The sequence below is a fragment of the Argentina anserina genome, chromosome 6 (assembly GCF_933775445.1).
Source record: "Argentina anserina chromosome 6, drPotAnse1.1, whole genome shotgun sequence".
NCBI lineage: Eukaryota > Viridiplantae > Streptophyta > Magnoliopsida > Rosales > Rosaceae > Argentina > Argentina anserina.
In genome coordinates, this window is record NC_065877.1 from 4362251 (window position 1) to 4388644 (window position 26394).

The 26394-nt window shown below is 38.7% G+C and overlaps 4 protein-coding genes across 4 annotated transcripts; 2 read left to right on the forward strand and 2 right to left on the reverse strand.

Annotated features, from left to right (window-relative positions):
- The first annotated feature begins 1477 nt into the window (after positions 1-1477).
- Positions 1478-6272, forward strand: LOC126799653 (beta-galactosidase-like). The gene is made up of 2 exons (XM_050526894.1): positions 1478-3045; positions 4360-6272. The coding sequence occupies exons 1-2, from the start codon at positions 1536-1538 to the stop codon at positions 6270-6272; spliced, it is 3423 nt and encodes a 1140-aa protein (XP_050382851.1). The 5' UTR covers positions 1478-1535.
- Positions 6273-6862: 590 nt separating this feature from the next.
- On the forward strand, positions 6863-8642 carry LOC126799660 (serine/threonine-protein phosphatase PP1-like). The gene is made up of 3 exons (XM_050526903.1): positions 6863-7031; positions 7461-8020; positions 8380-8642. The coding sequence occupies exons 1-3, from the start codon at positions 6863-6865 to the stop codon at positions 8554-8556; spliced, it is 906 nt and encodes a 301-aa protein (XP_050382860.1). The 3' UTR covers positions 8557-8642.
- Positions 8643-9638: 996 nt separating this feature from the next.
- LOC126799656 (uncharacterized) lies at positions 9639-14016 on the reverse strand. Its single transcript, XM_050526898.1, has 8 exons — positions 13653-14016; positions 12419-12566; positions 11794-11944; positions 11582-11707; positions 11402-11482; positions 11058-11250; positions 10704-10974; positions 9639-10209 (listed from the first exon to the last, which is right to left on the reverse strand). The coding sequence occupies exons 1-8, from the start codon at positions 13848-13850 to the stop codon at positions 9959-9961; spliced, it is 1419 nt and encodes a 472-aa protein (XP_050382855.1). The 5' UTR covers positions 13851-14016; the 3' UTR covers positions 9639-9958.
- A 3093-nt stretch (positions 14017-17109) lies between these two features.
- Positions 17110-24252, reverse strand: LOC126799652 (mediator of RNA polymerase II transcription subunit 33A-like). The gene is made up of 12 exons (XM_050526893.1): positions 23489-24252; positions 23293-23403; positions 22421-22774; positions 21927-22243; positions 21726-21817; positions 21259-21640; positions 20859-21069; positions 20651-20765; positions 20282-20440; positions 19505-20165; positions 19114-19320; positions 17110-18465 (listed from the first exon to the last, which is right to left on the reverse strand). Exons 1-12 carry the CDS (start codon positions 23743-23745, stop codon positions 17372-17374), a joined length of 3960 nt encoding a protein of 1319 aa, XP_050382850.1. The 5' UTR covers positions 23746-24252; the 3' UTR covers positions 17110-17371.
- Positions 24253-26394: the final 2142 nt, after the last annotated feature.

Below are 26394 nucleotides of genomic sequence, written 5' to 3' on the forward strand. Positions count from 1 at the left end.
TATTTGGGCTGAGATTGATGTGAAACGTCCTTGCATGATCAAACATCAGGAGGATATTATTTGGTACCAACGTGAGAAGGAGCTTGAGCGAGTTCACCATTTCCTGAAAGGTCTTGATACTAAACATAACAATGCGAAGGGGGAATTGCTCCGCCAGACTGAGCCACCTAGCTTAATTACAGCTTTCACATATATCCGTAAGGATGAATCTCAGCAGAACAGCCTTCATCAGACACAAGTTGAAGTTTCCAGCCTTACTATTCGTGCTAGATCTTCAGCACCGCCCCTTCAGCAAGCCACTTCATCGTCACTTCATCACCGAGGACCACCACCAGGTTTCGGGAATCAGCCCCGCCCTCCTTGCTCTTATTGTCAAGATACAAACCATGCTCGTGCAACCTGTTGGAAGTTGTATCCACACCTTAGGCCCCAAAGGCCTAATTATCGTCCTAAAGCCAAAGCAGCTATTCAACTAGTCCAGGAACCAGATATTTATGGTGTGGTTGGACACGATCATCATACAGCAGGAGGAGTAACACCCACAGCATCAATAGCTGGTCGTGGTAAGATTGGTATGACTTTACATATTTCTCACTTTGGTGGTTTTGATACATGGATTATTGATTCTGGTGCGTCCGATCATATGACTTATGACAAATCTTATTTTACTATATTATCTCCTCCACCAGTACCATATGTTACTAATGCTAATGGTGAGGCATTCCCCGTATTAGGGAAAGGGTCAGTTCGTATTACTCCCACAATAGAGCTTCACAATGTGTTATATGTACCTGCTTTATCTCATCATTTGATATCGGTCCCACAATTAAACACTGAAGCTAAGTGCTCTGTGACATTTTTTCCCATGTATGTGATATTTCAGGATCTTCTCACCGGGGAGTTAATTGGTCGGGGGTATCTACGGGGCAGGTTGTTTCATCTGGATCAGACATATGCGGGAGAGAAACCAGGGGCACAGTCCCGGATCGCTTTACTCTCCACTTCTGATAAGCTAAGTGAAGTTTGGTTATGGCATCGTCGCTTGGGGCATCCTTCATTTAGTGTTATGAAAAAATCCATGCCTACTTTGTTTATTGGTGTGGATGAGTCAGTTTTTCGTTGTGAAACATGTGTTTTAGGCAAGAGTCATCGGTCTACTTATTCCCCTAGTACTTCTAATAAAAGTATCATTCCTTTTGAATTAATTCATTCTGATGTTTGGGGACCCTCCAAAGAGTACTGTTTCAGGAATGCAGTATTATGTGTCATTTATTGATGATTGCACACGTCTTTCATGGATTGTCCTTCTGAAAACCAAAAATGAGGTTTTTTCGGCTTTTCAAGCCTTCTATACCATTGTCCAAACACAATATAATGCCACAATAAAAATTTTTCGTTCTGATAATGGGGGGGAATATGTAAATCGTGTCTTTCAGGAGTTCTTTAACGCACATGGCATTGTTCATCAAACAACGTGTCCTTACACACCTGAGCAGAATGGAGTTTCCGAAAGAAAAAATCGTCATTTACTTGAAATGGCTCGGTGTATTCTCTTTAGTGCCCATATGCCTAAATACCTTTGGGGTGATGCTGTCATAACTTCTGCTCACCTCATTAATCGTCTTCCATCTCGTGTCCTTGAAGGCAAAGTTCCATATGAGGTGCTTGCATCCCATGTTTCCTTACCCTCTTTTCATAATCTTCCCGCCCGTGTTTTTGGTTGTGTTGCTTTTGTCCATCTTCCAAAACATCAGAGGTCTAAGTTGGATGCCCGAGCGGTTAAATGTGTGTTTGTTGGATACGGAGGGCATCAGAAAGGGTACCGGTGCTATCATCCACCTACCAGAAAGTATTATGTTACTATGGATGTTACTTTCTTTGAGGACATGAGCTATTTCACGTCTTCTGATACTGCCCTTCAGGGGGAGATTTCATATTTTGAAGAGCTATATCATGGAAAGGGGGAGACAAGTCAGCCAGGAGATATGGTGACAAATTCGGTTGAGATTACTGATGATTCTGGTATAGTCACTCCAGAGATTCACGTACCAGAAGGTGAGAGTACAACTGCCCCTCCTGCCTCCCCTACTGTTGTTTATACCCCTGACCAACGTTCCCCTGTTACAGAAGATCACTCATCTGAGGTTAGTCATTCTATTAGGGCTAATACTAGTGAAGCTAATAGTAGACAATATGTCTTGCCAAATAGGTCTACTCGAGGTCAGCCAACAAAAACATATGAACCTACCCTTCAGGCTAAAGCTAAGTATCCTGTGGCAAATTTTATGTCTACCAAAAGATTGTCTAAGTCATATGAATCATTTGTGAATCAAATTTCTGCTGTATCAATACCTAACAAAGTGCAGGATGCATTGGGAGATCCAAAATGGAGAAAAGCGATGGAAGAAGAGATGGAAGCATTACAGAAGAACAATACTTGGGAGCTTGTATCTCCACCACATGGCAAGAAGGCAGTGGGATGTCGTTGGGTGTTTACAGTGAAGCATAATCCAGATGGGTCAGTAAGCCGGTATAAAGCACGCCTAGTAGCAAAAGGGTTCACCCAAACATATGGCATAGACTATGATGAGACATTTGCACCTGTTGCAAAGATGAACACTATTCGGGTATTGCTCTCTTTTGCTGCTACTTTAAACTGGTCACTTAGACAATTTGATGTTAAGAATGCATTCCTTCATGGAGAACTTACAGAAGAAGTGTATATGGATCTTCCTCCTGGATATGTGGCAGCTTCTCCAGATAACTTTGTATGCAGATTAAGAAAGTCTTTGTATGGTCTTAAACAGTCTCCTCGTGCTTGGTTTGGAAGATTTTCACAATTCATGAAGAAAATTGGCTACAAGCAGAGTAATTCAGACCACACATTATTTCTCAAACACCAACAAGGGAAGGTAACAGCCCTAATTATATATGTTGACGATATGGTAGTTACTGGTAATGATACTATTGAGATGGATAGATTACAGAAGCAGCTAGCTACAGAGTTTGAGATGAAAGACTTAGGAACACTCAAGTACTTCTTGGGCATTGAGGTAGCCCGGGGAAGTGATGGTATCTATCTATGTCAGAGAAAGTACATCCTTGATCTACTAACAGAAACAGGTATGTTGGATTGCACTCCAATTGATACTCCTATTGAGCAGAACCATCGGTTAGCAGAGTACCCAGATCAGGTGCCTACTGACAAGACTCGTTATCAGAGGATAGTTGGACGCCTGATTTATTTATCACATACCAGACCAGATCTTGCATATGCAGTAAGTGTAGTGAGTCAGTTCATGCATAATCCCAGTATGGATCACATGGATGCTGTTGTGAGGATTTTGAGGTACTTGAAGTCAGCTCCAGGGAGAGGAGTGATGTTTTCTAAACACAACAATATCATTAAGGTTTGTGGTTTCACAGATGCAGACTGGGCTGGAAATATTACAGATCGGAGATCCACATCAGGGTATTTTACCTTTGTTGGAGGTAATCTTGTTACTTGGAAGAGTAAGAAACAAAAGGTGGTAGCTCGATCTAGTGCTGAAGCAGAATACAGAGGTATGGCTCAGGGAGTATGCGAGTTGTTATGGCTTAGAAATTTGCTACAAGATTTGGGTGTTAAGCCTAAGTGTGCTATGCAGCTGTACTGTGACAACAAGGCAGCTATTGATATTTCACAGAATCCTGTACAACATGATCGTACAAAGCATGTGGAGGTTGATCGTCACTTTATAAAGGAGAAGCTAGATGCTGAGACCATTAGCTTTCCTTTTGTTCCTTCAGAAGATCAACTTGCAGATATACTCACAAAAGGAGTGTCTAAGAAGGCTTTTTATGACTCACTTAGCAAATTGGGCATGGTCGATGTGTATGCACCAACTTGAGGGGGAGTGTTAGCATGAGTCAAATATTAGCACCGGATCTCACCAACCAAGCCGTAGTAATTGACAAATTATCTTTGGTTTCATACTTGTTAATTGGTAGCCTAGAATCCTATAAATACCATGTAATTATTCATATCGAATATAAGTGATTGTAGCTTATTCTACTCTAAGTTCATTGCTTTGATCAGATTTTCTCAAATAATGTGGAACCCTAACATGTTCAGGGTCAAGACCATGTTATTCCTGCTTCTGTTTCTAGTTTCATGGCTCTCTTCTGCTTCAGCCTCTGTAGGTTATGATCAAAGAGCTATCATAGTCAATGGAAAGAGAAGGATTCTCATTTCTGGGTCTATTCACTACCCCAGAAGCACACCTGAGATGTGGCCGGATTTGATTCAGAAGGCCAAAGATGGAGGATTGGATGTGATACAGACCTATGTGTTCTGGAATGGGCATGAACCAAGCCCAGGGAAATATTATTTTGAGGATAGGTATGATTTGGTTAAGTTCATCAAGCTGGCCCAACAGCATGGCCTATATGTTCATCTCCGGATTGGTCCTTATATTTGTGCTGAATGGAACTTCGGAGGATTCCCTATTTGGTTAAAATATGTTCCTGGAATCGCTTTCAGAACAGACAATCGTCCTTTTATGTCAGCAATGGAAAAATTTACAAAGAAGATTGTGTATATGATGAAGACAGAAAGGTTGTTCCAAACTCAGGGAGGTCCTATAATCCTGTCTCAGATTGAAAATGAATTTGGACCGGTAGAGTGGGAAATTGGTGCACCTGGTAAATCTTATACTCGATGGGCAGCTAAAATGGCTCTAGCTCTCAACACTGGAGTTCCATGGATTATGTGCAAGCAAGAAGATGCCCCTGATCCAATCATCGATACTTGTAATGGCTTCTACTGTGAAAACTTCACTCCAAACAAGAACTATAAGCCTAAAATGTGGACAGAAATCTGGACTGGCTGGTATACAGAATTCGGCAGGGCAGTTCCTACTAGACCTGCACAAGACTTGGCATTTTCAGTTGCAAGGTTTATACAAAATGGTGGTTCTTTTGCCAATTACTACATGTACCATGGAGGAACAAATTTTGGCCGAACTGCTGGCGGTCCCTTCATGGCAACTAGCTATGACTATGATGCCCCATTAGATGAATATGGACTAGCCAGGGAGCCAAAATATAGTCATTTGAAATATCTGCACCAAGCCATCAAATTAGCTGAGTCATCTTTGGTAGCTACTGATGCTGCAGTAGTGTCAACACTTGGATATAATCAAGAGGCTCATGTATACCAGTCAGGATCTAATTGTGCTGCATTCCTTGCAAATTACGATACACAATACTCGGTAAGAGTTCATTTTTGGGGTAAGCAATATAAGCTGCCACCTTGGTCCATAAGCATTCTCCCTGACTGCAAAACTGAAGTTTTCAACACTGCAAGGGTTGGCCAGAGCCCGCCGGCGAAGATGACACCAGTAGCATACCTCTCTTGGCAGGCGTACATGGAAGAAATTGCCACTACCAATGATGACAATGCGTTTACAAAGATCGGACTTCAGGAGCAAATAAATCTCACTAGGGATGTTACAGACTACTTGTGGTACATGACAGATATCACAATAGATCCTAATGAACAATTCCTAGAAACTGGACAGTACCCTATTCTCACTGTCGATTCAGCTGGGCACGCCTTGCATGTTTTCATCAATGGTCAACTATCAGGATCTGCTTATGGAAAATTGGAGTTCCCCAAGTTAGAATTTGAACAAGGTGTGAAGCTGAGAGCTGGCATTAACAAGCTTGCATTACTGAGCGTTTCTGTTGGTCTGCCAAATGTTGGTGTGCACTTTGAGACATGGAATGCCGGAGTTCTAGGACCAGTCACATTGAAGGGTCTGAATTCGGGAACATGGGATATGTCACAATGGCAGTGGACCTACAAGATTGGTATGAAAGGTGAAGATATGAGCCTTCATACCATGAGTGGAAGTTCTTCTGTTGAATGGTTACAAGGATCTTTGTTAGCTCAAAATCGACCCCTTACATGGTACAAGGCTATTGTAGATGCATTACCAGGAAATGCACCGTTAGCTTTAGATATGGGAAGCATGGGAAAGGGTCAAATGTGGATTAATGGTCGGAGTATCGGACGCCACTGGCCGGCATATAAAGCTACTGGGACATGTAGTGCTTGTTATTATGCCGGAACTTATACTGAAAAAAAATGCCGAACAAATTGCGGTCAATCCTCTCAGAGATGGTACCATGTTCCCCGGTCCTGGCTGAAGCCAACTGGGAATCTATTGGTTGTGTTTGAAGAATGGGGTGGTGATCCGACTAAGATTGCTTTGGTAGCAAGAAGTTGAGTTTCAGTTTTTGGAGGGCATCCAGCAGCTTCGAAGATTACAACAATCCTGAAGTCTCATATCAGTTCATCTTTGCCTAGTAGGCTCATACCATTAGGATGATTCATTAATTTTTTTGTCTATACACATAGGAATACTATATATTTGTTATATATGATTCACCATTTCTCATTCTTATATTATCAATACCTATCAATTATAGTATAATAATCCCTTTCTGGGTGGAACAGCCCATGTAAATCGGGAAGAGGGTGAGGTGCTTAATCCTTTGTTCCAATTAGTTGGCAGAGGTTGAAGTACCTAACCATCACAAGTTCACAACCATAAAATTAAGGTTTATGTCAAAACTCACAAACCCAAAAAAGAACAAGTCTCATCACCACCCTATGACCAAACTTTGATTCAACAAATGAACCAATTCCACCAACTATAACTCTCTCTTCTGCTATTCTTCTGCAGTTTATCTCTCACTTACATATCCTTTGTTAGTTGGAAATCCTTTGATTTTTTCATTACCTTGATCACATTCTGTTCATTTCCTTTTCTTCGACATTTTTCGGTTTAAACATACATAAGGTTGGCATTCGGGGATGGAAGGATTGGATGCCCTGATTCAGAGATTACTGGAAGGAAAGGTAAACAGAGGCAAACGGATACCTCTAGTAGAGGCCGAAGTCCGCCAACTTTGCATCACTGCTAAAGAAGTTTTTCTCAGGCAACCTCTTCTTCTTGAACTGGCAGCTCCCATCAATGTTTGCGGTATGCAACTATGCATTAATCTGCTCTATCTTATATTTTTTAACAGAGTTTTATAATTCTTATCCTATTATGTTTTCTGCAAGCACTTTGCAACAAACTAGTAGTACAAACAATTAGATCAGATCGTACCCATCTGTCGTATTTCTGTTAACTTCCTATCTGTAAATTTCTGATATTTTGCTTGTACCTCAAGGTACCATAATTTCTTCATGCTGGCATTGTTAAAGATTGAAATACCTGATTCCCATCACCAGATTTGCCTCTCAGTTGATATACATGAAACCTTTGTTCAATTAAGCTGTGAAAATGTATAATGACTATGCCCATTTCTTCTATGTTGGAAGCAGAGATGACATATTATTCAGTATCTTGTTGTTGTTGAGAATCAGACATACTTCTGGCCATAATATTTGGAGTTGGGATGTGCAGGTGATATACATGGTCAATATCATGATCTCTTGCGGCTGTTTGAGTTAGGTGGATTTCCGCCGGATGCAAATTACGTGTTTCTTGGAGACTATGTAGACAGAGGAAAACAGAGCATAGAGACAATATGCCTTCTCCTTGCTTACAAGATCAGATATCCAGACAATTTTTTCCTCCTCCGAGGGAACCATGAATGTGCTTCCATCAACAGAATCTATGGATTCTACGATGAGTGTAAGCGTAGGTTCAGCGTCCGGTTATGGAAGGTCTTCACAGAATGCTTCAATTGTTTGCCTGTCGCGGCGGTCATTGATGACAAGATCTTCTGCATGCATGGTGGCCTATCTCCTGAGTTGGAAAGCTTGGACAAGCTCAGAGCTATAGAGAGGCCGGTTGACGTGCCGGACCAGGGACTATTATGTGACATTCTTTGGTCAGATCCAGATAGAGACATTAAAGGGTGGGGTGAGAATGATAGGGGTGTTTCGTATACTTTTGGACCTGATAGGGTAGCTGAATTCTTGATGAAACATGATATGGATCTCATATGCCGCGCTCACCAGGTCTTTCTCTTTCAGTTTCTTCTGCCTATTACCTTCTTTGTTAATGCCTAATCCTATTTGTACTGTTTTCACATTTTCCTATTATTCTTGCCCTTAGCATAGCCACTTTAGAGACATTTCTATGTGATTTTTCCTGCCATAAACCTTAAGACAATATACAATGTCAAGCTCTCTCATGGTACACCAAAATAAGTTCAACTAAAGCCTCAATGCAATTTCCTTTTGAATTACAAGCGATCTATCTGGGAAAAGTTTAAGTTCCTTTTTAATCGAAATTTGATTCTACATATGATTTTGGCACCTGATTGATCTTCATTCTTGAGGTGGCTAAATAGTACTTTTTTGGCCTTGGTTGACAGGTTGTTGAAGATGGTTACGAATTCTTTGCAGAAAGGCAGCTGGTTACCATATTTTCTGCACCAAACTATTGCGGAGAGTTCAACAACGCAGGTGCCTTAATGAGAGTGGATAAGAGTTTGCTTTGCTCATTTCAGCTAGTGAAACCTTGGAGAGGGAAAGGTGCAGTAGAATATTGACTCTCATGTTATCGGATTTGCGGTGGTGATGAAGAAAAAGAAATTTAGAATGGAGAAAGAAAGAAAACCAGCATCAAAGGAGTGGAAACCTGTTCTGTGTAAAGTCAGCAGCATTATATGCATTTCATTATATTCCCCAGTTGCCAGCAAATTTCGCTAGAACAGCATGTTAACCCTCATTTGTAGAAACACGAATGCCTTGTATTCACACAATTCAGAAAATACAAGGGGTCACACTATATATCTAAGCTCGCTTATCTTTTGTGAATGTGGTATCACCAATGTTCTAAATATCCCGATATATCCTCGATATATCTCTGATATTAAGAAAACAATACGATAAATTGTTTATCGGTATATTATATCGGTCAACCCAAAAAATCAAGTCAAATGACGATATATCGGGTCAAACCGAGTTTGACCCGATATATCAGTACTTTAAAAAAAATTAAAAAAAAACCATGTCATTTTGAAAAAGTAATTTTAAAAAAATTGAAAGTTTTGTCGATAGCATTCGATGACAAGAGAGATTATGATGAATGATCACCTCTATTTTTATTAATTAATATTATTTATGTATTTTAATTGTCAAAACAATTAAATATTTTTTTATGAAGTTTATTTAGTACATTTACTTCTAAAAGTTTTAATTTCTCAAGTTTATTTGATATATTTTGATGTATATGTTTATAAATATCTTAAATTTAATTAAAAATTAGCAAAAACGATAAATCCGATATAATCCGATATCTCTCGATATATCCCCGTTATATCCTTATTTTACAAAACCGATACGATGCCGATAACCGTTATTTAGACCATTGGGTATCACTAGTTACTTGTTTTGTGCAAGGCAATCTTCAAACTGATACCTAAAGTACTGCAAATTTTTAGGTACTTTAACTGGTTATTGCAAAACACAAAAGATGAGAATTCATCATGGTTTACTTGATATTCAATATATCTGCGCCTGCTTCTCCAGATAAATCAACCCCTTTTCACCACTTATTTAGTTAAATTTCAGGTTAAGAGTGGAAGACGAGTTGTTGCAAGATACTTGGATACTCGCAACACAAGTACCCGATCGGGTTGCATATCGCGCAAGCAGCCTGTGTTACAAAAGAGAAAAGTATACATCCACAAGACCAGAGCCCTAAATTAACAATTCAGAATCATATCGTTTTACAAGGCAAGGTGATTTCTGAGTCATCTAATGATGCAGGTAGCTTGAAGATATCCCTCATGCAGGTACCAGACTCTACAATAAACTATTTTTGTAGACAGCAGCTCCCGAAAGGTCACGTAATGATCAGAACCTTCAGTTTGACCACACATGAACAATCAACTATTTTCCTTAGACAGCAGCTTCATATTCTCAAAAGGTCAGGTAATGATCTGACAATCAGTTTGACCACACATGAACAAGACCATGCCTATTTCCAGTATATATCTCATTGCGTTCTTCATCATAAAAAAGGGCAGTGATGTCTTCCAAAGCCTCAGCAACCGTGCTTCTCACCAGAGATGAGTTCATTCGCTTCCTTGATGTGCTAGAACTGCCGCTAGACTCATCAACCTTGGGACCGGCATTGCTCGCATTAATTTTGGCCAGGCATTTCCCGGTTAAGATATTGCTGACATGAATAGAACCAGCTGCATCAACGATCATATGTTAGATACGTTTTTATAACATCAAGCTTATTCATAGCCAATAGATTAACAACAAGTGTCTTGTCTATTAGAAAGAGATTGAAAACATGCAAAGATCGATAGCCCTCAAGTATTTATGATATCCAAAAATGTCCATGATCATGTTCTGATCTATTAGTATGTGCATACAAGAAGATGCACTCAAGCAGAAGTGTATGGTAAAGACGCACTTTTAACAATAATAAACAGCACTTATATGTCCATTGAGAATAGAAAAAAATGTACAACTTGCAGTTTTCAGGTTTCACCCAATAATGTGTATAAGAATGAGACCAAAGAGAACAGAACTAACAATGCCCTAATTTAACCAAATTTCATGTGAAACAATGCTTTTACTTGTCAGAACTTTATTTCGATTATACTTTTCAGAGCTCCAGAAACTAAGATGATTAGCACTTGTTATTAATATAATCTCAAAGAACGTGAAAAAGTATTACCATTTGGTTCCAACCAATGATCATCAGAATCAGCCTTGCAATAAGATATGATCAAATCTTGATCGCTTGTTATATAAATGTTGTTGGTATTGCAGTCAGGATGCCACAACAAGTGATCCTCAAATGAAGTTACAAGTTCTCCACGGAAGTTCCAGACAGCCACAGTCCTATTTCTGAACGTCAGGAATAGCTGGTTCTCATATAGAAAGATAAATGCTGATGGGGTCATGAACTCAGCTCGGTTAACTTCCATCAGCTCCGCATTTCGAACCTACTCATAATTATAAGTTATTTTCACATGCATGAATAATCAGGTGGCAAGGTAAATTGTACTCATGACTATGGCTCACTTACATCAAGGATCTGAAGATTCTCATTTTCTTGCTTAACGAGAAGCTTTTCATTGAATTGTTCTATGAAATCCACCTTCTTGTTTCGATGAAGCAGATGATTAAAGGCTTTGAGAACAGTGCCATCTTCTATTGACAGAATCTTCAGCGGAACATGGCTACTAGCTCTATTAAAAATCAGCAGCATGATACCTGGACTGTTACAAACAATATATATTATGGGTACAGTGGATACAGAAAAGTTCATAAGAACAGAGGCAACACACACTGGTCTGCAAACATTAGAGGTAATTAAGAAAGCAACATATACGTATTTGAGAAAGACATTTAGAAGGGGGAGAGAGATACCTGATCTTGATTTCTTGTACATTTTTGTCTGAGATAGAGTAAAGCATGGTATAGTTTTTAAGATCAAACACCTTATATATACTGCTCAAGACCCCAGAAACCAAAAGGAATACTATGTTAGTGCCCAAATAGAGTTAATGATCATAACTAACACATGACAAACTAAATATATATATATACCTATCTTGTGCAGAGTATGTTAAGACCTTGCCATTAACATCATCAAACTCTACAAACCCAGGCCACTTCAAGGACTCAGACTCAAAAAGAGCAAAACCAGCATCTGGCTTACCCCTCCTTATATACCTATAATAATATAAAATACTTGAATAAATAGATACAATGTGAAGGAATAAAAAAACCAAGCATATAAACTAGATAAGACTACCCACTCAATCCTTGTAGATCTGCATTTCAAAGAGCTGAAGTTGTCCGAAGCGTAGACTGAAACTGTGATGAGCGAATCATTGTTCTTGTTATAAAACAAGCTTCGGATGACTTCATCAGGACTAACATTCAAGAAACAGATCCTATGGTTTGTCTCTGCAGTAAGTATAGCCAACAAAAAAATACGTTATAAGTAATAGCATATAATGTAGGCCTCATAACACTTATTATGTTCTTTAATAACCAATGTATGTTTAAATTACATCTTCGCACCATGATTGGGAATTTACAATTGGTTCTGCCTACAAAAATTATTTCATCAATCAAACTGTATCTGAAACTGTCTCTAGTTTTCTGGTCATTCAGAGACTATATGATGCTCTGCCACTTAAGTTTTCTATCCTTTCCTCCTTCTGTAGTATTTTACTTGCTCAATGATGACTGCAAAAATATTGACTTGATCTAACTGGAATAATGGATACCTAGGATAATGCACACCATACCAGGAACCTAGCCTGTTCAGAGTCTATTGGCCCATTCAAATTCAGCCCTAAGTAGTGTATCTCCTCCTATTATCCGTACATAACACTCTATATTTGTTATATATGGCAGGATAGTTAGGCATATTACCTCTACTAAAAGCTGCGCATACACCAGAGTGTGCAAGAGCAAAGATTATGTCACGTGCCGCAACTATCTCAATGACCTTTGTCCTCTTCATCAGAAAAGGCAATTTGGGGGATGAATGACCCTTGGGATCATGAGTATCGTATTCCTCCTGAAGCAGAATTAAATCAATAGAGATCAGGTAAAAAAAAGGAACCAGCATGACATTCATGGCATCCATTAATTACATTTGACTAACAAAGCTAAAGACTACCAGGAATGTTAACTTCACTTTTTGGACCATAAATAGAAAAATTTTGTGCACGATTTAATCCCCTAATGATCCATAAAACAAGGAACAATTAATGAAACGTTTCCCAATAGGAAAGTTTCTGAAAGACAAGTTTAGTAGGATATGCAATCTTCAGTGCCAATTGAGCAGAATAAAAAACAGCACCCAAGTACCGAAACCGTATATAAATCAGCGTGATAACTCTCAGTCGGAAACAGAAAGTCAGAACATGTTCTTAATACAAAGCTTTCAAGATCACATGTAATGTAAATATAATTTTAAGTAACCTCCTTTTCCTTAATTCATTTTCTAAATCACAGCATGACACTAATAGAATCCCTTGTTTAACATTTGGCAGGTAAAGCTGAGGATTATCATGAATATCAAATTTAATATATGATCATAACAAGAAAACTGAAAAAGGCCAGATCACAATTTGAGCTTCTAATGCCCCGTCATGCACGGATCACAGGAATAAAACATTTAATACCATGCTTTTCCAAATTTCCAGTACGAAAGAGCATTCTTCAAGTCCAGCTTCTGCAGAACCTAAAGGACACAAGACCTAGCTAATGAAACAGCATATAAATTAGGATGGTCACCACAGAACCCGTGTCCGAAACAACAAACCAAAACATCTCTCAATGTTAAATCAGCTTTCAAGCTGCAGGGCATTCAGCCAAAGCAAACACTACCCTAAAGCCCAACTCAAATGTCAAGGTTTGTTTTTTCTTCCAAGCATTTAGAACCAAAGCTTTCAGATATATGAACAAACATCACTACCTCTCCTAACTTGATGGGTTACATTTTCACACCCCAATACAATCAGTTCAAGCACAATTACCACAATGAAACCAGAAACCCTAATGAGAATTGCATGTTAAAAATCAAAATTGACGGCATTTCACAACTGGGCACAAGTAAAAAACTGAAATGAGATTAAAAATCAAACAAAACAAAACAGACCATCAAGTGCATGTTGCGGAATCTCTCTTGAGCATTGCACATCCCAAAAGCTCGATCACGCTTGGAAGAAATCTCACGCCTTTGAAGCTTCTTGACGCTGTTGACGAACCCATCTCCGGCAGCCCTCTTCTTCTTCGCCACCACTCGCCGGCCGGAGCACGGCCGAGGACTCGCCGATATCCTCCTCCCCACTTCCATTCTCAACTCTCAGATTTCATACAACCCAAAAGATGAAAACCCTTTTGAGATCAGAAAACAAGGGCACCCCCCAAAACCCAGATTGTGAATCGACCCAATTCTGATTTTGGGGTTGAAATTGTGAAGAGAGAAGAAGAAGAAGAGTGTCTCTTGGGAGAGAGCAAGGGTGTAAATTAAAATGATAATGATGAAAAAGAAATATATAAAGCGGTGAAAAGCAAGGAATGGTATTTAACAATTCTGTCTCTGTTTCTTTCTCACTAATCACAATCAGGTTCAGAATGCAGATATATAAAGTGATTGATTATATTTCTATTTGTGATTTCATGAAAATTTTGAACTGACCCGCCAATCGGCCATGGCCAACTCAAAATGTTTGCTCATATTTCCGTTGGTACCTTGTGTTTTGTCATTTTTCAACAAGAAAGTACATTTGTTGGAAGGGCTGTAATGAAAGTAGTTGTGTGGGATAGTTGGGTTGATGTAGTTGAGATGGGTAAGGCTTTGGTAAAGTTTCTAAGTATCTTGTTAGCAATATTGTAAACAGTTAGATTTTGTTATGGAGTAGTTATTGTGAAACGCTTATATTATGTCAAATTCATCATCTCTAAAAAGGTATGTATCAGTTAATACGGTAACTTATTTTTCAGATCACGATCATTTATTAAGTGATATTTATTTTGTATGACTTTTAGAGTCATAACGTGAGATCATAAGTGGTATTGTGTTACATTTGTAACTATTGGTGTGTTAGTGTCTTTGATGTTAGTCTACGTTGCACGGAAACGCGGGGGAGAGTGTGTTTCCCGCTTCCGAAGTGAAACCACTATGGAACCACACTGGAAACGGTCGGAAAAACACGAATTCGCGATTCCAGATTGGAAGCGTGCGTTTCCGATAAATTAAGGGTTTGAATCAAAACTTGGGCTCGGCAAATCGAACGAAAATAAGGTTTAGAAATAAAATGGAGGCCAAGAGATTACAGTAAAGAAGAAGGAATCGCGCCGGAGTCCAAAACCTCGCCAGAGGCTCGTCAACGCCGTACTGCTCGATTTCGAACTCGCCGGAAGGTGGCTCGAATCCGACATGCAAGGACTGGGTCTTGAAGAGCTCGAGGAGAGGAAGAAAATGGAGGTGGTGCGTTGGCCAGAGGTGGCCAGATGGCGTTGGCGCGGCCGGTCAAAGGCGGCGGCGTTTCTGGGTTTCAAAGGAAGAAACAAAGAAAAGAAAAGAGTCGAGGAGAAAGAAAGAGAGAAGAAAAGAAGAAGAGAAGGAAGAAAAAGGAAAATGGGCGGGTTCCTATCAAGTGGACCAACGGTCCAGATTAAACGATGAGAAATCAACGGCCACGATTTAAAAATAGAAATTTAATTTTAGAAATAAAAGGGAATTATTATTTTTGAATATATATATATATATATATATATATTATTTTATTCAGACGTTTCCAAACGTACATGCTTCCTAAAATTTTGAAAAAAAAAAAACACTTCCGCGTTTCCGTATGTTTCGTTTCCACGTACCCGTACCAGATTCCATGCAATCTAGTAGCACGTGATATTTGTATTATTTGTCTTTAACGACGATCATATTTAACATTCTCGTTCAACGTTGTTGGTGTAATAATATGCGGCGTTGGTAATTGTGAGACACTGTCATTGATAACACTTCCAATGACATTCTTTCAACAACCAACATCATTTTTCTTACTCCATTTGTTTACCAAGTTACTTATGTCTATCATTTTAATACCCTTTAAATACACGAGTGCTCTAGAATTCCCATCAGAAGTGGTAATTAAGGAAGAACCAATTTATCTGAAAACTTTCAGTAGTAAACTACTATAAAGAACTACGATATGAACGGTGAAGATGTCGATATCTGACTAAAAACTTGATTAAAATTGTGGTTGGATTCGTATTAGGAATCTCATTAATGAGTTGTAGAATGATTAACATACATAACTTATTTCAGTTGTAAAAATTTTCATAAAATTTAGGGCGTTTAAATAGTGTAAATATTTAACTTAAGTCAATCAACATATTTATTGTTCATTAACTACTTTTGACTTGCACCATTTGCGGATATTACTCACAGACTAATATCAAACTACCAGTATTAACTATTGTTCGGATTCCAACTCCTCCCATCTCAATCAATGAAGCTATTACAGTGATTGAGCTTAAAGCATCTCCAACAGCTATGCCATTTTAGAGAAAAAAAAAGGAAATTTACAAATTTTGGGTTTTTTTTCCACTCCAACAGATCCTCCATCACATTTTCTAAAATAGAGAAATAGATGTGAGAGAATGTGAAATCATTCAAATTTGTAGCAACCTGCAAAATTTTGGAGAAACAAGTATTTAATGCTCTACACTTTATCAAATAACTCTTGAGTTATAACAACCAATCAAAACAATAAAAAATTAAAATCATTTATCTCAAACTAGCTTATTAAATATATAAAATAATTAATGGTTATAAAAATAAGATTATATAATATATTTTTTCACTTGTAATAAATGCATAAACTGTTGGAGTTTGAGTATAATGTTTTTAGAGATTTTGGCATTTGCTTTTCTATTTTAGAGAAATTTTGTCAAATCTGTTGGAGATGCTCTTAGTCTACCCATGCAATGGCAAAATGGCAAATATCTCTTTTAAGTACACCATGGAGGATACAATCGAACTCAAGTATCACTTTGTTGATTAAACCCTAAGCCTAATTTTTCATCAGCTTATTATGTGGGATGATATGTTGAAATCATTCATAATAAGTTAATAACTCATACATATCTAACTTTTAAATTTGTGCCAGTTTTGCACTACAATTACATGCTATTGAACGATACTAGTTCACCAATAATTTTGTGCTGACCTCTAAAAATAAATTTCTAACTCCTCCCAGTCCAAACAATGCAGCTCACCAGTTATAAACCAAATATTTCGGATCAGGATAAAATATGAATTATTATGAAGACGAGGAAGAGCTAGCTGAGTTTTGTATAAGAGCTTCATACATGTTTAGCTGCTCAATAAGCATCTTTAGCAACAGCCCGTTTAATTGACATGATCGACTAGATGAGGCATGTAAACTACAAGTTTTCCGCACCTATCTGATCCTTTTACCTTATAAATATTATTATTCACATAAAAAACACAACTAAGAGTTTCCCTGTTACCCATTTTCTACCTAAATATCAGATCATAAAAAAAAATTCCAAGGAACGATGGATAGAAGTTTGACACAGATGAACCATGAAACAAACCAAAACGAACATTAAGTTGAACTTTAAGCTACATCGCAGTCAGCCTACTGGTTTCCAAATTCCTTTTTTTGGTTTCCAAATTCCTTTGTACAGTGGTTATACCATTCCTGAGTATCAAAGTTGACTGCTTGAACATCAAGATAGCAGGTAGACAAACCATCCACAGCTAACTACACAACTTTCTACCCTCTCGCTCTTTCAATGAAGACTACCAAAATCTACATCATTAAGTTTTAAGTTTGAAATCAAACCTCAGTTCAATACATTTACCAGTTCTGCAGCAGACCCTATGGCAGAAGTCCCACCTCTTTCAAGAAGAGAAAGGGCCAACTCACATTCATGCCATCCCCTTAACCCGCCGGCCAATTTCCTTAGTGTTTCCACCTTCACATCTTTAATCCACATTGGCGCAAAGTTTACCATTAATCCCACTAGACAAGAAACATAAGATTTCCAAGTAGCCGGATCACAACCAAGTGACATGTTTCCCTCTAAAACCCCTGCCAGAAAATTCATGTGAATCCCAACAATGCTGGCTCTTCTAGAGAGTGCCCATGCTGGCAGCTTGTCTTCAAATCCCCATTCAAATGAACCTGCCAGAATCACCAGATATGCCATGGCATAACCCTCCATTACACCCGATACAGAACTTGCCTGGCCAAGCTTCTCTTTCTTCGGAGAGAGTAACCAGGTTGGAATGGTATCACGGTACAATGTTTGGACCAGCCGGACACCACCTGCAACACATATGAGACATGCACCAAGGGTTGCTGCTTCCTTTGCCTTGGAAATAACCAGAGACAGTGATGCTTGGGTAGAATTCAAGCGAGGCGAGTCTGTGCTTGCCCAATTAGAGGCTAATTTTAAAGCATGCTCTGCAACAAGCTCTACAATCACATCATTGATAAATTGAACAACCGATATCGTCCTGCAAGAGCGAAGGTATAGAAATCCGGGTGCTACAGAAGGACGGGCACTACAGCCTGTGATAGTATAACCCAAAAGACCACTCACACTGATTTGGCTGGACAACAAAGAGGTTGAAGTGTTGTGGGATCCAAAAAAGGAGGAGAAGCAACTTCTAAGGAGCTGGGCAACGGCATCCTTGTTTTGTATAAATACAGAGCGAGAACATGCTACAACAATGAAATGATGCCAGCGGCGAACCTTTTGAGCCCACAAACAGCCAACGATAAGCATGCTAGGCCAAGGGCAACCTGATGCACAGTTCTCCAAGGCTAGCCCAGCAACAGCATGAATGTATTCAGAACTCTTCTCAAGTTTAAAAGTAATTGTCAAACTCACAAGAGCAGCTAGGGGAAGGGGTAGCATTATAGTTGAAATCTCTGCAAAGCACCAAACAGATTTTAAGACATTCTCACGTTAGAATGATATAATGAACATTGAAGCAATCATAAAAATAATTTGCAAGTGACTAAGCATGCGGGGGCGCCCACATAAATAATATATATAAATTTGAATTCATCAATACTAACAAAAAGTTGACAGTTGAAATTAGAAATTTGAAACATCTTCTTGCTAAAAATTCCTCATTCCTAGAAAATACGATTCATTCTGGGTTTGCTTACCCTTCCTGGTTTCTCCCTCAAAATGAATTTACGTGTCAGGCACACAGTATATTTCCTATTTAAATTTAAGGAATTTTACTCAAATATGACATATAGAAGAACTTAAACAAGTTCATTATATTTCAGGCAGTACGCAGATCATGTACACACATAAATTGATACGGACTAACTAGATCCAACAGAAAGCTTTAAGGTTGTGTATAAATTATATAAATATTAGATCAGCTGTTAACTTTACAGCTTCAAAGATACATTTTCTTTTTTCTTTTCATTTTCTTCTCTATGTATGACTTGAAGATATCCGAGGTGTGCATGTGTGCAGAGAAAACTACAACAGAATAGGCAAAGTGGATCCTAGATACAATAAGAAAAATGGAATATACTGAAATGAAATGGCAGTATTACCAGTGAGACAGCTTGGAGCACTGACACCAACAGCCTCAAGTATTTCTTTTATTTCAGATTCGACCGAATTAAGAATCACTGCTGGACTAGGCCAGTCTATTCCATTCATAGGAACTGGTTTCCATATACCACGAGTGACTTCTGCAGAGAAGTAACTGATGATAGTAGCAAGAGAAGCAGGTAAAAATTCAACTAGGTCTCGCAAGCCTGCAGGGAATTATTTTGAAGGCTCATGAGAAGGAATAAAAAAACGAAAAGAAGTTAAGTTCAGAATGATATAAAACCACCGATTTCCCAAGTACCACTAGGATGGATGAATAATATGTGAAAGAGAAACAGAACAATTAATGAGCTTTGATTAAGCGCAGTAGCATGATGACATCCAACTAACCAGTGGTTAAGTCCCGAGATGAAAGCCTGCCATGGGCACAAGCAGTCAAAATAGCCTCGAGAACAAAAGGAATGGCTTCCAACACATCCCATGCAGGAAGCATGGATCTCTGTTTCACATCCTCCCCAACATCTACAGGGGAGTGGCTCCCACTGCTGCTTGATGGTGCAGGAGAATTACTTGATAGGGATCTACTTTTAGACATTTTCCAGTAGATCATACTCAGAATTTTATTAGCAACTTCATGGACAGGATTTCCACTGGTGAGACCAGAAAGTGTTGAAGCTACACAAGATTTGTTTTGCCTATACCAAGCTTGTAGTTTTGGATATAAATCAATGTATATTGGTCTTTCAGATGCTGATTCATATCGATGAGATGTGTTGTTTGTTTCATCCCAGGCAGAGGCAGTGTGGCTATTCCGCAATATCAAAAGATACTCCAAAGTCAGCTCACCTCCTACTACTCCTCCTCTCTCTGCAATGTATTGCTCAAGAGGTGGTCTATAAAATTTCCATAGACGAAGAAGAAAAAGAAATGCTAGAGAAAAAACCATGTGAATCGAGGACTCATCATCCATGCTTGACTTTTTATTTAATGAAGGCTTAAGTGACCCAAGTTCCTCACATAGTGGAATTAAAGAACCTGCCACTTGGGGGACCTGTAATTAAAAAAGAAAAAAAAATTGAATGCAGAAGAATGTCTCAATCTCAATCATATATTCCTTAACAGAAAATTGAAGGTCATTCCATAGATACAGCAAGAAGTTCCACTCACCATACCATGCAATGAAAGGATATGAACTGTATCAATAGTGGAAGCTCCTAAAAGGATAGCACTCAGCATTGACGCATGATCAATTAAGTAACTTGGTCCAGTATAATTGGGAGGTACACGAGGAGAAAGAAGCATAACCACGAAGCGCACCACATGTTCCTGAGACAAGGAGCAAAATTTAATTCTTTTAGTCAAGTTTTCTTAAAAACATAACATTCTTAAAGTTTAAAAGTTAAAGATCAGGAGATTTAATAATAATAATAATAATAATAATAATAATAATAATAATAATAATAATAATAATAATCAAATGTCCATTGTAGATGTATGTGGACGTCAAATATGAGCATATCCAATATTGCTTTCAACCTGAATGTTCCATCCACTTCTGAGTGATGCACCACAGAGGATCTTTGCTGCTGCCGTCTTCTCCTCTGGTGACCCATTTAGAGCAATATGATATAACTTTTCAATCTCTTCCAAACTTGAAGAGGAGAATGAAACAAAGAATATTATCAGCTTAATTTAGCTAAGAATAGCTAGTCTTACAATTGAATTCAGATATTTTGCATGATACCTTGAAGCAGGGGTCATGATAAGAGAGTTTATAAGGGCATCCCTCAATGGTGCTCCTTCCATGAATGTTGACCATGGGGACCTTTTAACTGGCAATGTATTCAATGGTGAGATCATGGATGCAGACACATACCCAGGCCAAAAATATGCTGATGTATCGATCAAATTTCTCGCAATGCAAGCTTCCACAATGAGGTGCCTCATGTCACCACCTGAAGCAGAAATTAGTTAATTGCAAATATATGACAGAATGTACCCAAGCAAATTGACTTGACAGTAAACAGATCCATTTGCATACGCTTCTTGTTCTGTAGAAAACGATACTCTCCTATATAAAATAGGTTGATCAAATCATAATGTGTGGTGAGGTTACAATTGGACAGACAATTTCCAAAAAATACCTGCTTTTATACAAGTATCACCGCAGCTGCCTCCACCCGATGTATCCTTTTCATTGTTGTAATCATGTATAAAGCAAGCTGCTTTTGTTGCTGCACTATTTGCTGAATCTGAGACTGATGAAGGAGGGCATAGAAGACCAGAGAAGTTCCCAAGGACTTTGAGAGAAAATATCAGTCCATGTTTTCTTGAAGTACTTACTTTGCTGTTCATTTCATGTCCATCTCCGTTCTCAACATTCCTGGAAGTTGTATCATTAAGTGACGAGGAATTCAAGTTGGCCTCATCCTCCAAAACGTGAGCAATTGCCAAGGGGACAATAGACAAAAGGATACAAAAACGTGACTCAAGATGTGGTATAGCGCCTTCAAGAGGATCACGTTCCTGAAAACAAATGCCAAAGACGAAAGTAAATATCTGTGTAGTTCTCCTCCCTGTTAAAGGCACTTTAACATGGACTAGTCTCAACTCGTTGCACTAGCCGAAGGGCTGAGAGCCATAGTGCTAGGAAGGTTTCTTGCCAGCTAGCCTGGTTAATTACTTGGAGCGTCATAATTCCTTCTGCAGTTAGGTCAGTGGAATTACGGATTAATTTGATGTTAGAAATTTCTTATAATTTTGTTATGCATACATTACAAACATACATCAGATATCTTTATGGGACTTATACCTGCAAGTATATTGATAGCTGATTTAATAGAGAGCTGTTTGCCATCCATTGCATTCTCCATGTATATATCCAAAGGAACCCAACAAGTAAAAGGACCATATCCAGAGATACAGGAAAATTTTGGCTTCTGAGAGCCAATATCAAGAAGCATTCCAATGAGCTGGTGCTTATTCATCTGGTATTCAAAGCCCACGACTCTCATGATATTGCCTGACAATCTTGCCAATAGTTGTCCCACAGAGTTCAAATCTGAGGATGGCAATTGACGAGCTTCAAGAAACCGTAGCCTCTGCAAGAGGCCCTTGAAATTTTCAGGCCTATGACCAAATACAAAGCAACAGGCTATCAGTCTCAGTGTGAAGTACTTACTACAGCATGAAGTTGTGTATGTAGCCACAACAATGCAATGGTACTATTCTTGTAAAAAAATGTGGCTAATCCTATAACAGTGAAAGAATTGAAGATGATGAAGTTATTGAGAACGGAAAACATACATATTCAAGTGAACAAGGCGAAGCAGAACCAAAGCTTTTCTGCTTTCAGTTAGATTTCCCAGCACCTCTATGGCCAGAAAGGAATTTTTTGTCCTAATCCTCTCCTGATTTTTGTCACTTTTGACATTCTCATTTCCTATAGAATCTGTCTCACTATCATGGTTGTTTGAACCTCCAAAAGCTGATCTTAGTCTCTTTCTAGATGTCATCTTCAAACCCCAATCATCCAAGGTGCTGTCAATCAAGCTGTAGATGGTATTGAAAAAGAACAAGACCAGTGCATGTCCATACTCCATAACAGGAGCCTTGTAAGTCTCAGAAAGTTGAAGAGCTAGATCGACTGATTCTGCAATCCTGCAACATAAATAAAGCAAAGGACTTGAGCAATTAATTGAATAGATTGACTGCAAAAACTTTGCTAGCAATGGTTCTGTTCCTTCCACACTGCATTTTGCTATTGTAACTTGAAATCTAACAGTGGAACTGAAAAAAATACTACAGAAAATCATTCTATTCATTAAATCCCATGCAAAATTGTCTACATTCCTCATATCAGCTAATCTTACAAGCCAAAACTAAACCAAATACACATAGACCAATTTATTTTCCACTAAGTACTTCAGCAATTCATTCAATAGTTTCAATGCAAAACTCATGCCAGAATTGCCTACACTCCGCATTTCAGCTAAGCTAATTGGCTCAAACTAAACCGTAAACACTAAAGATTGAAACTGTAACTACTTCTGCAATTCATTCAACTGATCCAATGCAAAACCCGCACTAAACCCATCCAATAGAGCCCAACAGCAAATTCAATAATCAATAGTTCACAACTAAAGACTCACTTTTCCTAATAAAATTAGCAAACTCACCTTTGTTTAGGCCCATCACCAGCAATTGAACCAAACGAAAATGCATACCGCCGCAAAAGCTCAAGAAACAGCTTATACGCTTCTGGTTGGGATCGCCGTTGAGGAATCACTCTGTAAAACACTACACTGTTTAAAGCACAAATTGCAACAAGAAAGAAATTGAAGACCAAATTATGTTACATAGAGGGATGTGAACCTGGAAGAGAGGAGAGAGAGCACATGAAGAGGAGAGAGGAGACCAGAGGAGAGACAAAGGTCGATAAACTTCCAGAGACAAGGTTTGTTATGCCGGAAACAGAGTTGGGTCACGACAACCTCCCCTAACTGAATGCTTGGCGCTGCCTCCACATATTGGCCCAACTCCATCGCCCAAATCACTGGACTCTCCTCCTTTCCCTTCCCCGCCGCCGTCACCAGCTCCACCACCCGCCGCTCCAATTCCACACTCCCCATTGCGGACCCCCCAACAGTCCTAAGTCCTAAGTTCTAAGTTCGACAGAAACACAAGTTCAAAGTGCTCCAAGTAGTTGTGATATGTGACTCTTAATTTTCGGCAACACCAAAGAAGTGGGGAGCACCTACCACGCCAACTCTAGGCTCTTTCATTCACTTTCACTCCATTCAATTCAAACAGTTAGATTTTGGTACGAAGATCAAAGATGTGTGTCGGATAGTCTTCACAGGTCAACTTTGCCATTGATGCGTGGTTACGAGAAAACTTGGTCCACCTTGTACCGCACCCTAGTGTTGTACCTGCGTTCTGTTTTAGGCCTTGGGGCCTAAGAACTTATACTAATCATAGTAGTGTAGATGTCTGGCTCAACTACTTTTCAACTGTTGTTAGTAATTGAGCAGAAGCTTCATCATGGATGACGGAAGAGTTTGATCGATCAGGTGTTGTGTTCTGCGGCTGTAATATGATTTCGGTGGTGGAATTTTAGGGTCAGGGGTGGAAGTGGACTGACAGTTAGTCTCTAGAAGGGTTTGGGGATTAGTATTGGTCGCAATTTCCGAATTGTCAAGATGTGGTACTTTTATCGAATTAATGCTATTTCGTCGTAGTTCTATATGATGACCAGAATTTACAACACGAAAATAATTACAAGTCGGGAAAAAAAGACGAAGAAGAAGAGGCTATTTTGTTTGAGAGAGAAGACCAAGACGCTATTGAAAAGCAGCCGCTTGTAGAATTTTTATGCGATGTCAGCTTCTATTAGCTGATTTCGCACGAGACATCGTAAGCAAAGCGAAAGGAGACCGCTACACCATGAAACTCATTAAATGAGTAGATAAATAATCGATAGGGGGACTAGACCAAAAACTAACTCAAGAACAATAACATGAATATTACAACCACACTGAAAAGAATTTGAATCTTCTACGGATCGACAAAAAAGAAAAGAGCAAAGAATGTTCAACCTTATGCCATCATGTAGCAGCCATTTTAGAGACTATCTTCATAATTCAAGAAAGAGTAAGGTTCGAAAAAACGCTAGGCGGTAACCGGGCGTATAGTCACCGCTTAACGCCTACGCGGTTTTGAATTATTAAATATTTATTATTTTTATACATGTATTTAGTACTATTTATATGATAAAAATATATATAATGAGTAAACAAGAACTCAATATTAATGAAAATAGTCTCAACTCATCCAAAATTCATACCATAATATTAGAAATTTAGAACACAAGATAAATATTTTTTTTACAATCACAAATGGCCTAACCCCTAAATCCAAAAAAATGAGATTAAAAAAATTAAAAGTCAAACCTCCTAGGTAGGCCGCCTATGACCGCCTAAAGCCGCTTTTGACCGCCTAGGCGGCCGCCTAATCACCCGACTGCCATGTATAACCGAATTGCCTAAAAACACAACGATAACCCGCCGCCTAACGCCTAGGCGGGCGTTTTTTAGAACACTAAGAAAGAATCACTCTTGGGTAGAAATTGGAATGCAATCCTCCCTAACAATAGCACGTATACATCAAACAAGCTCTGCCCCAATGATACTACAAAATTACTCTTACATTAAGAGGCAAACCTAACTCAAGTTGCCAAATTGCCCATCCTAATTTCAGAAAATTAAGATATTAAATCGTGGTTCTAAAACTCGTTAGACACTAATAGGGTGGGTGTAAACGTACAGTTATGCAGGCTTCTAGGCGTATTTGTACTTTCTTATTTTATTTTGTTTTACTACTTTTATCTGTATAATCACAAATATATATGGATCAGAAGAAGAAGAATAATAACGATTCTAAATTATTCGAATCTCAACGTTTTGACAAATCCATGTTGATAAAATGTTAAGCAAACCATAATACTGGAATGAAACATTTATTTCAGCCTAAAACTAATAATTAAAACGCCTAGACCACTTAGAGAGAGGGCAGGTACAGTATGGAGCGTCTACGCGGCCTAAACTGCGTCAAATTGTAGGATTTGAAACGCACACACGACAGTTGGTAAAAATGCATAGAGCAACTACATGCTACACTGAAGTTGTTCCTCAGATCGAATCTCTTGATTCATTAACAGTTTTCCAGTTCGTCAACATCAAGTGTTACTTTGTGGTTTGTACTAATGCTGTGGTAAATTCATCATCAAGCGAGTTGATAGAAGTCATAGAACTTTGTGCCGAAACCTCGTTGGCGACCAGAAAAGAATTATAACAGTATATTTTGCCTAACAAGTTAGGAGAGTTATATTTTATGAGGTTAAAAATTGTTGATGTCTTGCTCGAAAGTGTTGGGATGTGGAAGTTTGGAGTTGGATCGGATCATATCTGAAGTCGGAAGCACTGAAGCAGTCAAGCAGATGCGTTTCAAATCTTACAATACACGACAATACATCAAACTGTGCAATGAAGTATATGCTTTGCTCAAGATTACTAAGATTCCAACCTCCTTTACACACGCATCTCAAGCCTTAATTATTTCATATCCCTCAATATATAAGCCTAAATATGTTCGTAACGTCACCGGTCTACAAGGAACAAACCAGAAAACAGAGTTCTTAAACAAGATCCCGGAAGCCTAACCACATAATTAACAGTAAAAAAGATTACGGTCGCTCTCCACAATAGGGTTTGATAACAAGA

What these genes read in the sequence shown, in the direction of transcription:
- LOC126799653 (XM_050526894.1), top strand. Translation starts at nt 1,536, where the DNA reads ATGGCTCGGTGTATTCTCTTTAGTGCCCATATGCCTAAATACCTTTGG. An exon ending in AACACTCAAGTACTTCTTGG is followed by an intron (nt 3,046 to 4,359) that starts GCATTGAGGTAG and finishes AACCAAGCCCAG; the next exon opens with GGAAATATTATTTTGAGGAT.
- LOC126799660 (XM_050526903.1), top strand. Translation starts at nt 6,863, where the DNA reads ATGGAAGGATTGGATGCCCTGATTCAGAGATTACTGGAAGGAAAGGTA. An exon ending in AGCTCCCATCAATGTTTGCG is followed by an intron (nt 7,032 to 7,460) that starts GTATGCAACTAT and finishes TGGGATGTGCAG; the next exon opens with GTGATATACATGGTCAATAT. An exon ending in TCATATGCCGCGCTCACCAG is followed by an intron (nt 8,021 to 8,379) that starts GTCTTTCTCTTT and finishes CTTGGTTGACAG; the next exon opens with GTTGTTGAAGATGGTTACGA.
- LOC126799656 (XM_050526898.1), bottom strand. Translation starts at nt 13,850, where the DNA reads ATGGAAGTGGGGAGGAGGATATCGGCGAGTCCTCGGCCGTGCTCCGGC. An exon ending in ATGCGCAGCTTTTAGTAGAG is followed by an intron (nt 11,945 to 12,418) that starts GTAATATGCCTA and finishes TACTTACTGCAG; the next exon opens with AGACAAACCATAGGATCTGT. An exon ending in ACATACTCTGCACAAGATAG is followed by an intron (nt 11,483 to 11,581) that starts GTATATATATAT and finishes GGTCTTGAGCAG; the next exon opens with TATATATAAGGTGTTTGATC.
- LOC126799652 (XM_050526893.1), bottom strand. Translation starts at nt 23,745, where the DNA reads ATGGGGAGTGTGGAATTGGAGCGGCGGGTGGTGGAGCTGGTGACGGCG. An exon ending in CTCTCTCTCCTCTCTTCCAG is followed by an intron (nt 23,404 to 23,488) that starts GTTCACATCCCT and finishes AGTGTTTTACAG; the next exon opens with AGTGATTCCTCAACGGCGAT. An exon ending in GGTGATGGGCCTAAACAAAG is followed by an intron (nt 22,775 to 23,292) that starts GTGAGTTTGCTA and finishes TTTATGTTGCAG; the next exon opens with GATTGCAGAATCAGTCGATC.